General features: G+C 42.3%; 1 protein-coding gene across 5 annotated transcripts in view; it reads left to right on the top strand.

Moving 5' to 3' along the window:
* LOC120315672 (CREB binding protein) overlaps positions 1-13,059 on the top strand; it is a 41,344-nt gene extending 28,285 nt beyond the window's left edge. For 4 of the 5 annotated variants that reach the window (XM_039360417.1, XM_039360415.1, XM_039360418.1 and 1 more), the window contains exons 23-31: positions 1,262-1,329; positions 2,168-2,318; positions 3,289-3,435; positions 4,274-4,387; positions 6,788-6,953; positions 7,335-7,502; positions 8,855-9,016; positions 9,197-9,478; positions 9,968-13,059. In XM_039360417.1, coding sequence (XP_039216351.1) covers positions 1,262-1,329; positions 2,168-2,318; positions 3,289-3,435; positions 4,274-4,387; positions 6,788-6,953; positions 7,335-7,502; positions 8,855-9,016; positions 9,197-9,478; positions 9,968-12,166 — 3,457 coding nt within the window. In that variant the 3' untranslated portion in view covers positions 12,167-13,059. Of the gene's footprint in view, positions 1-1,261; positions 1,330-2,167; positions 2,319-3,288; positions 3,436-4,273; positions 4,388-6,787; positions 6,954-7,334; positions 7,503-7,609; positions 8,831-8,854; positions 9,017-9,196; positions 9,479-9,967 lie in introns of those variants that run through there. The other variant, XM_039360419.1, reaches the window with a different exon arrangement.
* Positions 13,060-13,154: the final 95 nt, after the last annotated feature.

The following is a 13,154-nucleotide window of genomic DNA, read 5'->3' on the forward strand; positions in this document are numbered from 1 at the left end:
TATTAAGATTAAAATTAACAAAAATTAGCTAATATAAGAACTAGTATACCCTGAAGTGGAGGTATTTGTGTTGTATTAAACAAATTTCAGAATTCTGTGTAGATGTGGGTGATTTGCGACAAAAATTTCTTTCTTCTGTGGTTCTGACAAAAATCTGTCCAGCATGTTTGTAATATGTGGTTGCAGTGATGTTTTTAAATCCCCTTTGTTTATTTTAGTGAAAGTGACTTGCTCCATCTTGTATTTTAGGGCCTAAAAATATACGGTTTTTATATATTAAATTTGTATTCATTTCTAAGTAATGAGCTTAGAAGCTTAGAATTCAACTTGCTCCTAAGGAACTACTCAGTTTCTTAACAACATTAGGCTTTTGGGTTTCCCATAGGCTTTGGTTACGTGTTTTTATGCAAGTGAGTAGTGTTGTCTGCATCTGAGAAAAGAATCAATCTTCTATTGGCAGTTGCCTTTTATCAGAACAGGCTGTCTTATAATACTCTGGAGGACCGTTAAGGGCCATTCTGTGAATTTCTTATAGGAATAATATAAATATATGCCAGGTTTAATGTAATATCCGATTCCATGTATGTGATACCTGATGTGGTGTGCATGTCACAATATGTCAAGAAAGTACAATTCATTGTTGTATGCTGCCCAGAGTCACACTCTTGTGAGATGGGTGACCATATAAAAATGCCAAATGAATAAATAAAAGTGCTCTTATTGCAGAATGAGAACAGTCCTGTCCAGCACCAATTCCTTTTGACCATTGAACACAAGAGACCCAGCTGACAAGAACTTGCCTGTGGCAGTCTCTTTGACCAACTGGTCTGGGATGCAAAAAGCTCTTCCAGGCAGATCATAATGGAATTTTGAGCTGAGAATTTCAAATTGTCTCCTTCATCATCACTTGGCTAGGAGACCTGAGCTATTTATAAGTCTAATACTCCTTTTCATCATCAGCCCAAGTCCATGGATTCAGCCTTCCAATAAGTGAAGCTGCTGTTTTCCATGTTCTACCAGGGTAGCCTTACAAACCCTGTCATCTGACTCTGTATCCCTTATGCTGTTCAGGAATTAAGATGGGCTTCAGCTCCAAGTTAAAAATGGCCCAGGGGGGAGAAGAAAACAAAGTGCACATTTGCACATTTTCTGTTAATGAAGAAAGTAGTATTTTGTTGTAAATCTTTTTTCCCTTTTTTAAAAAAACTTTTATAATATTTTCAGCTCAGGATCTGTTTATTAACTCTTTATTGTGTTTTAGTTTTGTGTGTGACAACTGTTTAAAGAAAACTGGCCGAACACGCAAAGAGAATAAATTCAGTGCCAAAAGTAAGTTTATGGCCTCCTTTATTGTATATTAACTATATTTAAACACAACTTCTTAATGCATAGTTTAAAGAACCCCATTATTAATTGTTTAAGTAATATTGTGGAAGGCCATTCATATTTGGATTTTGTTTTGATTCAAATAAGTAGTGGAGTGGAAAAATAACTGTATTGCAGATCTAAATATAAAGCAGAGCTCCACTGGTAGTCCTCCACACTTGCTTCCCGGGGGGGGGGAGGGGGGCATGTGTAGTATTCCCAGTTTTAGAAATGGCAAGCTTTGTAAAGCATTTGGTGCTCCTGCCTCCACATGGTCTATAAGAACTGCAGTGGTTAGAATGCAGCATTGCAGGCCAATTCTGCTGACTGCTGGCTGCCAGCAGTTTGACAGTTCGATCCTCACTGGCTCAGGATTGACTCAGTCTTCTGTCCTTTCGAGGTCAGTAAAATGAGGACCCAGATTTTGGGGGACCATATGCTGACTCTAAACTGCTTGGAGAGGGCTGTTAAGCACTGTGAACCGGTATATGCCTAAGTGCTATTGCTATTCCTCATCCCATGAATACAGGCACCTTCCCCCCCCCCTTCAGCTCTGGATTCCTGATTCATCTTGTGAACCCCTTTTTGTTGATGGTTTGTATTACAAGGCGATGGTCTATAGTAATAAGAGCCATTCCTTTATCGTTTGGAAACAAGCTCATCATTTTCCTATGGAGGGTACTTAAAATAAAGGATGTTGATTGTAGCTTTAAGAATAAAGCTAAACATTGCTGTAATGATATATGAGCGAAAAACAGTATGATCTCTTTCTGTTCTTCCCTTCTTCCTCCCCACCTACTAGGGTTACAGACTACCCGCTTAGGGAATCATTTGGAAGAGCGTGTAAACAAGTTTCTGCGGCGGCAGAATCACCCAGAAGCTGGGGAAGTGTTTGTGAGAGTAGTGGCCAGCTCAGATAAAACGGTAGAAGTCAAACCAGGAATGAAATCTCGGTGAGTTTTGCTTTTCTTTTACTGGATTCATCTGATTACTATTACCAATTGACTGAATCCATTTCTCTATAATATCTTTATTTGAGCATCCCCCCCAAATTTTTTTTTCCTGACAGCACCAGTTTACCATATATTCCTAGAATTTTTGTCTACATAATCTCAGAATAGGGTATTTTATACATTGGGAACAAGAAAGCCTATTATGCTGTGTCCATGACAACAGCTAACAGGCAAGATTAGGATCAATTAGATTAGCTAAAGAACTCCTAATGAGTATTTTACTGAAAAACAGTTACTGTAGAAGCCATAACAGACAAATAAAAGCAATTGTTGTGTTTCAACAGCAAGCTAACCGTATTCTAGAAAATGTTCAAACCGTTACCTGCTCCCCCGTTTGGAGGGTGGGGACACCTGATTTCCCCCTAACTCCGTTTTAGTACTATAATGCAGTGTTTCCCAAACTTGACAATTTTAAGGCATGTGGACTTCAACTCCCAGAATTCCACAGCCAGCAACGCTGGCTGTGGAATCCTGGGAGTTGAAGTCCACATGCCTTAAAATTGTCAAGTTTGGGAAACACTGCTATAATGGTCAGTTCTGCTATGATCTTCTTTTTTCTCACTTTATGTGACAAATGATTCTCATAACAGCCTAGCAGACAGAGCAGTCTTTTCCTTGGGAGAAAATTTTAAAATGTCATTCTCAGTTCTCTTTGCCCTTTAAGGAAGAATTCTAGGTAGCTGGTCATTTTATGCCAAATGTAGGGCCCAAAGAATATTGTATATCAGGACAACCTCTGGGTGGAAGTTATGTTTGCCATTTTCATCTATTATAACCCAATAGTAGTTGAAAATAAACCAATAACCAGTAAGCCAGCTTGAGAAGGACATTTTTTTTCTAACATCAAATAATTAATTCTTCGGCTTTTTATCTTTTACCTTAAAATGGTGTGAATTTCTCTTTGTCGTAGATTTGTGGATTCTCGTGAAATGGCTGAGGCCTTCCCCTACCGAACAAAGGCTCTTTTTGCTTTTGAAGAGATCGATGGTGTGGATGTCTGCTTTTTTGGCATGCATGTGCAAGAATACGGATGGGATTGTCCACCTCCAAACACAAGGTCTTGCTTTGCTTCCTTCCAAAGGAAGGAAGGATTCTGGTTATTCAGTCTCAACTTAGGCTGTCTTACATGGTTCTAGTTGTGGGGGAAATTAGATGAAGTGCTTTCTATTTTATTGCCTGCCTGTCTGGGGGGACACAAAGCATAATAGATAACAGTAACAGCCATCCTGGTGCCAGTAAAGCCAGACAATCCATTCCCAAAGATCTTTGGAAGGCCATGAAAGTCCCCCTTCCCCTTGGGGGACAGGTTGTTCCAACAGAGATGAGCCACATAGATCCCTCTGCAGGATTTTTGGCAGCGATGCCTAATCATCCAAACCAAGAGTGGAATGCTGGTCTCCTAGATATCCAGGCCTCAAGCTGCATAGGTTCTTATAGGTAGTGTCCAGCAGTTCAAATTTCATTCAGAAAGAGAAGCATTTTCCCAAGTGATAGAATGTGGCAATTCTAGAACAGCCTAATAATCAAGAGGTCTGCTGCATTTTCAATCAACTGAGCTTTCCAGATGGCCTTCAGGGGCAGCCCTATGTCAGATGAACTACAGTAATCTAACTAGCTAGGGTATGAGTTTCTGAAGGAAGAGCAGGAGAGCAATAGCAATAGACTTACCATACCACTCCACAGTGCTTTACAACACTCTCTGAGTGGTTTACAAAGTGGTTGTGCTGACCTTGCAAGGATGGAAGACTGAATTGACCTTGAGCCCATCAGGATCAAACTCCAGGCAGAGTTTGCCTGCAATATTGCATTTTAACCACCACGTGCCACCAGGGCTCAGGATATAAATCAAAGGAACAATTATTCAACCACTGAGTTTTCTTTCCTTTTTGTCACAGGCGTGTGTACATCTCCTACTTGGACAGTATCCATTTCTTTCGCCCAAGGTGCCTCCGGACTGCTGTTTATCATGAAATCCTTATTGGGTATCTGGAATATGTCAAGAAACTGGGGTGAGTGTTCTGCCAGGACCTCTGAGTGGTAACAAGCGGAATTTGTTATATCCCTCTAACTTCTTCAGGGTCAGTCGAGACATTTTCCTTGCACTGGTGCATGGAGAAGCAAGTGCTAAATGTGATTGGGAAGCATAGTTGAGAGGCCAGGGAAAGATGTCGGGATACTAATTTCATAGTAGACATAAAAAGAACCGTAAGCAGCCAGGGGACTGTCTTTTTCTCTGTGTGTGTCTTGATTCTCCATTCTTCAAACACATTCATTCACCTATCCTTCCTTTCTGATTTACACAAACTCTTTCCAACTCGGCTTCCCCTTTCTGTTGCTGCAGCAACCATTCAGATTGATGCAGGGAGTGTGGTTTCTGTGGAGAGGTGCAAAGCACTCATTGCAAGCAGAGTGAAATGAGTGCAGTGTAAGTTAGACATTAGGAACAAAATCAGTCACTTGGAAAATTGCTCTTTATTGTTTTCATCCTTTGATCTCATTGGATTATCTTGATTTCCCTGCAGCAAGCTTCAGTGAGAAGGGGAAGGGCGGGGAGAGGTGAACCAGCCAAAAAGGCAGACCCCAACCGTCCTGTCTGTCCTGTAGACTTTCAGCTCCTAAACACCTCATAGTAGACTTCCTATATTGTGCATGGTAATTTTTTCTTCTGGTTAAAACAACTGACACATTCCAAAAATATGGACAATTGTGTGGGCAAGCATCGATTTTTCAGCTTTCTGATGTGAAGCTCAGTAGAACTCTTAGCTTTCATATAGATTATATATTATTCACTGAGACTTATACAAAACATGTGAAAATACCAACAACTTATGGGAAATAAACTTATGGGCAACTCTCTTTCCTACTGTTAACTAAAAAAGCTTGAACAGTCTGTAATATTTCTTTTTGTATCTGTACAAGGCTTTCTAATACAAGAAGCTCACAGCTTTCTAATGAATAAGAGGAAATGACATTCTTGTAGCACAAACTTGATATTTTATTTGCATAAAAATATTCAAGGTCTGACTGCTGTGTTATGAAAAGTGTGTGTGCGTGTTTTATGTAAAATGCCTGCTGTTACCTCCTCCTGTGTATGTTAAAGTATTTCAAACTTATGCCTCTGTGGTGCATTTAAACATTCAGACTGCCATTAGAGGTAATGCAGTTTGGGTAGAAATTCTGGGCAAGCTGCCCTATTGAAACTTGTAGAAGCTTGTGTGTTTGAAGCAGATTTTTCCATTTCTTGGGAATAGGTTAGAAAAATAAGAATCATATACATATTGACCCAGTTTTGTGACCATGTAAGTAAACTTGGTATGGCTTTCCAAGTTGAATTTTGTAGGATGCAATTTGTCACTTCCTTCCATCCCAGAAATTATTGAAGAAACTACAATTGACAGAATACCTGGAGAAAGTAATTCCTTGGGCAGATGCAAGTGGAAAGTGATTTTCCCCTCTTTTTTTTAAAAAAAAAATGTAAGATATTTATATTTTGCCTATTAACTTTAAAGAACTTGAAGCTAGGGTTAGTTTACAGTATTTTTTAATTAAAATCCACCAGAGAACACTACATTTATTTCCTTCCTTTTAGCACAATATATAGGGCAATTATCAGTTAAGCATGATAACAATTAAAAAAAATAAGTAGGAAGCCACCTATGAGCAAAAACAAATAAAAACAAGAACCAGTTATACTGTGTGTACTATGCATTGGATTTGGGTCTTTTCCTATTCCAAAGAAGGGGGTCCAAGATTATTCAAAAAGAACATAAAGAAAATAAACTAGGTGGCCTATAAAATTTATAAATCAACAAACTTACCTCAATGCTTGGGCATTCACTCAAATAGCTCCGTATTTTCTTTGGATGAAAACATTAACATCGTTATTAAAATATTGCCAATGCTGTTGTGCTGCAGAGAATAAATACCCAGGGTCCAGAAACAGCTAGAGATTAATGTCCTGCCCAGTTTGGGTTTCTTCTTTCTAAGATCATCAAACAATCAAGGTGGCATATAGGACAAGTTAAAATCAAGAATGCAACAATAAAAGATGAACTAAACAGCAAATTACCACACAGTGAATACACAAATTTAATACTGGTGTAGTTTAATAGTCCTAGTTTTGCAGGCCCAGAGCCTGTCTTTATGACCTTCACAGAAACAACATCGTTAGGGCTTCAAACTCTAGGAGAATGCTGCTTGTGAAAGCAGGATCAGCTCTTTTTAAAAAGGTACTGTATCAACAATGGTTATAGACTCAAGAGGCACAAGGAGGTATGAATGAATGATTGAGTGTAAGTGCTGGTTATCTAGATATCCTTTCTACTGCAGTTGAACAGTTAGGATGGCTGCCTTCAATTCTGGACAAAACTATTATTAACTGGGATGTCTTGCTTTTGTGAAACTCACAGGTATGTTACAGGCCACATCTGGGCCTGCCCACCAAGTGAGGGTGATGATTACATCTTCCATTGTCACCCCCCTGACCAAAAAATCCCCAAACCTAAACGTCTGCAAGAGTGGTACAAGAAGATGCTGGACAAGGCCTTTGCAGAGCGGATCATTCATGATTACAAGGTGAGGATTTCCTCAAAGAGAGTCTGGAGACATTGATATCTAGACAGCAGCCTTCTCTGCAGTTGAAAGGGAAATCAATAATTAGGGGGGGCTACAGTTCTGGGAGCAAATCAGTCATGCTTTTCTAGACCTCTGTGAATCCAAAATTAAGCATCAGCAGGTGTCTTAGGTTTGGTAAAGCAAAGGCATTGGATGTGTAAATATGCTTACAATCATAATGAAACACAGAAAACTACTTTAAACCACTGGGGTTTTTTTTTAAATCAAATGAGGGTATAGTAAAATAGTTTCAATTTATATGACATTGGTGGGCTCCTGTACTTTTGCCATTGCTCTTAGCTGCACCATTGACGACAACACTATGTGGTGTTTTTTTTCTAGGATATCTTCAAACAAGCAACTGAGGATCGGCTGACAAGTGCCAAGGAGTTGCCCTACTTTGAGGGTGATTTTTGGCCCAATGTATTAGAAGAGATCATAAAAGAGCTAGAACAGGAGGAGGAGGAAAGAAAAAAGGAAGAAAGCACAGCAGCTAGTGAAACAATAGAGGTGACTAAATTCATGAGTGGTGTGACCACAATATTTATGTGAGCTATATGAACCACAAATTCTTTCAATCCAACAGACTGTGAGTTACATGCCGCATTTCCTTTTAGAAGATCAAAATGGCATGCAGGGGAGGCTCCCTTCGTTGTAATCCCTGTGTAAGGAGAGAGTGACTGATCCAGTTGACTAAGGGATGCTGTTTTCTTCCTTACTCAAAATACAATTGGGTTTGTTTTGCATGGTGGTGTTTCTGATGTTCCAACTGTTCCGATCATAGATTAAGCTTTAATTTGTAGCTTCTGCTTGGTGTTCCCCTGCCCCCTTCAGTATGGTTTTGCACAACCCCATCATGGATTGATTATGCTGATAGTTTAGACTGGAAAGCATGATGTAAAGAGTTCTGTGCTGGAGCAAACCAGCAGAGAGCCTTGCCTGCCTGCCTGCCTGCCTGCCTTTGTTGCCGTTTTTAAATTATTTGCTGTGGGGAAGGAAGAGGTGGATCTTTTTAATCCCACCTTTATTATTTTTATAAATAAGGCAGCGAACATACTTGATACACCTTCTTCCTTCTGTTTTCCCCACAACAATCCCGTGAGATAGTTGGACTGAGAGAGAGTGGCTGGTCCACCCAGCCAGCTTTCATGCCTAAAGTGGGACTAGAAGTCACAGTCTCCTGTGTTCAGATGAGTGGGTTAAATGTGTGCTTCATGCTTGCTTTTTGTTGTAGGCAAGTAGCCTGCAAAAAAAAGCAAGTCAAGAAAGATTTTTTAAAAGGAAGGTACGCACAAATATTATTATGTTAATAATTTTGGTTGGTTTACTGGACTTTGCACTGTATTTATATTCTGTTCATGCTCTTGTGCCCAATTCACATTAAATTTCTGGAGCAGTTGACAGTGTATACATTTGATCTTACAATGTTAATATTCATGAAAGAGTAAAGCAATAGTTTACTTCAGTTTTTATTTTTTGCAGCTGCAAAACACAGTCAGCAAAGAGAACCAGTTCAGTTAAAATGAAAGAAAAACCATGTAATCCATTGGGATTTTTTTATTTAATTATCACCATGGCCAGTTTTTCTGAACTTGATGGGCCAAAAGTAGCACAGGCTGCTCCCTCTGTCCCAGACAGCGGCAAGAAGGAAGAAGGCTACTTCTACAATTAAAGGACTGTTGAGTCTTTGTACTCAGTCCTGTTGAGAGGTATTTTTCTTACAGAAAATCAGAGTATTGTGGGGAACCACTTTTGTTTAGCTTGTCTGATATTTCCTTGCCCACTGCTCCTAGCAAGCAGGTGTTTTCTTCACACATGCATTGAAAGAGGAACAGTTGAGCAGCTTCCTGATGTTTTAACAGGGAAGCCAAGGTGACAGCAAAAATGCCAAGAAGAAGAATAATAAGAAAACAAACAAGAATAAGAGCAGCCTTAGCCGAGCCAACAAGAAGAAACCCTCCATGCCTAATGTGTCAAATGATTTGTCTCAGAAGTTGTATGCCACAATGGAGAAGCATAAAGAGGTACTATGGCCAAGCCCTCCTCATTTCCTTTTCTGCATTCACATTTGCAAAATTTAATGTTACAAAAGAGAGAGGGAGGGAAGTAGACCACATTAAACAACGTGGTACCTTGGCAACTTGGCAGTTCTCATTGGTGGAGATTGTCTTGTGCTCACCTCTTCCTTTGCCTTCACACGGCAGGTCTTCTTTGTAATTCACCTGCACGCGGGACCTGTCATCAACACCTTACCCCCTATTGTGGATCCAGACCCATTACTTAGTTGTGATCTGATGGACGGCCGGGACGCCTTCCTTACTTTAGCAAGGGACAAGCACTGGGAGTTTTCCTCACTGCGGCGCTCCAAGTGGTCCACTCTATGCATGCTTGTGGAGCTGCACACCCAGGGGCAGGATCGTTTTGTTTATACCTGCAACGAGTGTAAACATCATGTGGAAACACGGTGGCATTGCACAGTCTGTGAAGTAAGTATATGTTGCCTGTTTTGATGCTACTCCAGGTGAGAATTGGCCTGCAAACCTGTCTCTTCTTTTCTACAATACTTTTAAAAATAATAGGATTATGATTAATATGATATATAACAACAACTGTGGAGCCAGTTATTATGATTTGAGCATCAGTTTTACACATTGAACAAAGCCATATGTGGAAATTCTATAGGAATCCTATTTTCTGAGCAAGGATGTTCTGTATTAGTGGCCCCTGGAGTTCTTCATTATGTTCTTGATAATTGAATGACTTATTAATAGAACTAAAACTGTGACAGATGGAATGTCTCAGGTACATGGAGCTATCTTAGGCTTGCGTCTGGAGTGGTCTAAAGGCCATTCAGCCTCTCCTGAGCATGCATGCGGTTCACCTGCAGAAAAGAATAGGGGGGGGTTGTGAAGCTAGATTGAGCCTTTCTCACATTGTAGGTTGTTAATCTCAGTGTCTCTCACTTTGCTTTTCAGGATTACGACCTCTGCATTAATTGCTACAACACCAAGAGCCATGAGCATAAGATGCTAAAGTGGGGCTTGGGCCTGGATGACGACGGGAATAGCCAAGGGGAGCAGCAGTCTAAGAGCCCCCAGGAATCCCGTCGGCTCAGCATCCAGCGATGCATTCAGTCTTTAGTGCATGCTTGCCAGTGCCGCAATGCAAATTGTTCATTGCCGTCCTGCCAGAAGATGAAGCGTGTTGTCCAGCACACCAAGGGCTGCAAGCGCAAGACCAACGGAGGCTGTCCTGTGTGCAAACAGCTGATTGCCCTTTGTTGCTACCATGCCAAACACTGCCAAGAGAACAAATGCCCAGTGCCCGTCTGCCCCAACATCAAGCATAAGCTCCGGCAGCAGCAGATCCAACACCGTCTGCAGCAGGCGCAGTTGATTCGCCGCAGGATGGCAACCATGACCACCCGAAACGTGCCTCAGCAGAATTTGCCTTCTCCTACCTCAGCAACGCCTGGGACCCCGACACAGCAGCCAAGCACCCCACAGACTCCCCAGCCCCCTCCCCAGCCTTCCCCTGTTAGCATGTCACCAGCTGGTTTTCCTAGTGTAGGAAGAACGCTGGCACCCCCTCCCATTTCAGCGGGCAAGCCTTCCACCCAGGTGGCTGCTCCGCCTCCACCTGCCCAACCCCCACCAGGAGCTGTCGAAGCAGCCCGGCAGATTGAAATTGAAGCAGCCCAGCAGCAACAGCAGCAGCAGCAGCAGCAACAGCAGCAGCTACTCTACCGGGTGAGCAGCAATGGCTTGCCTCCAGGCCGAACAGGGATAGTGAGCACAGCAGTGGGGACGGTGAATCCAATGCAGCAAGTTGGCATGAATGTGCCCCGGCCTAACTCAGCCAGTGGTCCAATATTGCCCAACCTGCAGCCTGGGCAGTGGCAGTCATCAGCTCCGGTGCCCCCACAGCAGCCAGGAATGCCAAGGCCCGTCCTGCCTATGCCTGGCCAACAAGCAGTAACTGGCCCAAGGATGCCAGGTGTGCAGCCACCAGCCCGAACGATTCCTCCAAATGCTTTGCAAGAGTTATTGCGGACTCTGAAATCTCCTAGTTCCCCGCAGCAGCAGCAGCAGGTGCTGAATATCCTGAAGTCGAACCCACAGCTCATGGCAGCTTTTATAAAGCAGAGAACAGCCAAATACGTAGCAAACCAGCCTGGCATGCAACCCCAGCCAAGCATTCAACCCCAGGCAGGCATGTCACAGACTCCAAGTCCACTGCAGCAGCCGCCTCCACCAGCAGGGTTGCATGCTCAAACAGGCCTGCAGAATCTGAGTGCACTGCCAGCAGGTGTCCCACGACCGGGGGTCCCTCCCCAGCAACCAGCCATAGGAGGCCTGGCTACACAGGGCCAGTCAATCAGTATCATGAACCCAGCTCACAATCCAGCTATGGCCAACATGAGTCCTCAGTACAGGGAGATCTTGAGAAGACAATTACTCCAGCAGCAACAACAGCAACAGCAGCAAGGAGGAGCTGGGCTGGCCACTCACAGTCAGTTCCCTCAGCCTCCAGGCCCCGGAGTTTATGCCCAAGCCATTCAGCAGCAGCGGATGCAGCAGCAGCAGCAGCAGCATCTTTCAATCCAAGCAGGGGCCATGGGGCAGCTAGCGCAGATGGGACAGCTGAATCCTATGGGGCAGCCAGCCCTGGGAGCTGATGGCAGCCCTAACATCCAGCAAGCTCTGCAACAGCGACTCTTGCAACAACAGCAGCAGCAGCAACTTAAACCACAGATGGGCTCCCCAGGCCAACCAAATCCCATGAGCCCCCAACAGCATCTGCTCTCAGGACAGGCTCCCTCGTCCCACCTCCCTGGCCAACCAATGAACGCCTCCCTCAGCAGCCAGGTGCGCTCTCCTGCACCCGTTCAGTCCCCACGGCCCCAGTCGCAGCCACCACATTCCAGCCCATCCCCCAGGATACAGCCCCAGCCTTCTCCTCACCATGCCTCACCCCAGACTGGCTCACCTCACCCTGGGTTGGCTGTTACAATGGCTGGCTCCATGGAACAGGGACACTTGGGCAACCCAGAGCAGAGTGCAATGCTTCCCCAGCTCAACCCCCCAAATAGGAACGTGTTACCAAACGAGTTGTCCCTGGTTGGTGATACCACAGGAGGTGACACACTAGAAAAATTTGTGGAGGGCTTGTAGCATCACATCGTTTCTCTCATGTTCCTGGACTTCTTGAACTGAAAAAGACTTATAGCTTGAGCTAAACCCTAGATGGGACTGATTCATCCTCTACTTGTGAATGGATGCTGTTTAAAAAAAAAGAGAATATATATTTTTTTGTTAAAGCCAGCCAGGTGTGGTTAAAATATCTGGTCTCCTTGTTGTGGGTTTTTTTTTTTTTAGTTGTTATCGTTGACTTTACTTTTTTAAAGGGGAAAACAAGTCCATTATATTCATATTTTTATTTGTACTTTCAAAACTAAGCAGTGATGTTTAGCAGAGGAGAAAAATACTCACATTCTAATGTATCTTGCTACATTTCTGACATTTGGCATAAAGTTTTGTTTTGTTTTAGTCTTATTCTATTCTGGATTTTGCAAGTATCCTAAGTATTATTACCCCTGGGAAAGATAGGAACTGACTCTTGCACACACAAACACACATTGCAGATGTAGAAATTGTTGCTTGTTTCTCTGATAAAACTGGTTTTAGATTTAAAAAAAATAGGGACACTCACTACTTAGGACATATTTTAACAGGGAAGAAGTGTATTCTGTAATTCTTCAATGTGAACTTGAACTGAGGAAAAGCAATTACAGTGTAAATCATGCAAACTATAATTACTATAAATATGAACAATTCAAGATTCAATCACTGTATAGAGGGGGGAACAAACTTATTTCTTACTTCTATAGTATATTGTTAAATAAACTGTGTGCAACAGACAAAAAGGATGTCCTTGAATTCATGTACATGGTATTAACTTAGTGTTTGGACTTTTTTGTTATGAAAATGCTGTTTTCAACATTGTATTTGGACTATGCATGTCTTTTTTCCATTGTATATAAAGTATTGCTTAAAAGTGATATAAATTACTGAAGTTTTTAAAATGTTTCTGTCTTTTAAAATCCATGTAAGATTGTCACAGTTTGTACTTGCCTGTGTGACTCTAGGGAGATAGGTTTGA

This window comes from Crotalus tigris, unplaced genomic scaffold (assembly GCF_016545835.1).
Source record: "Crotalus tigris isolate CLP2741 ecotype Arizona unplaced genomic scaffold, ASM1654583v1 scf7180000019173.45859301935:6455823, whole genome shotgun sequence".
NCBI lineage: Eukaryota > Metazoa > Chordata > Lepidosauria > Squamata > Viperidae > Crotalus > Crotalus tigris.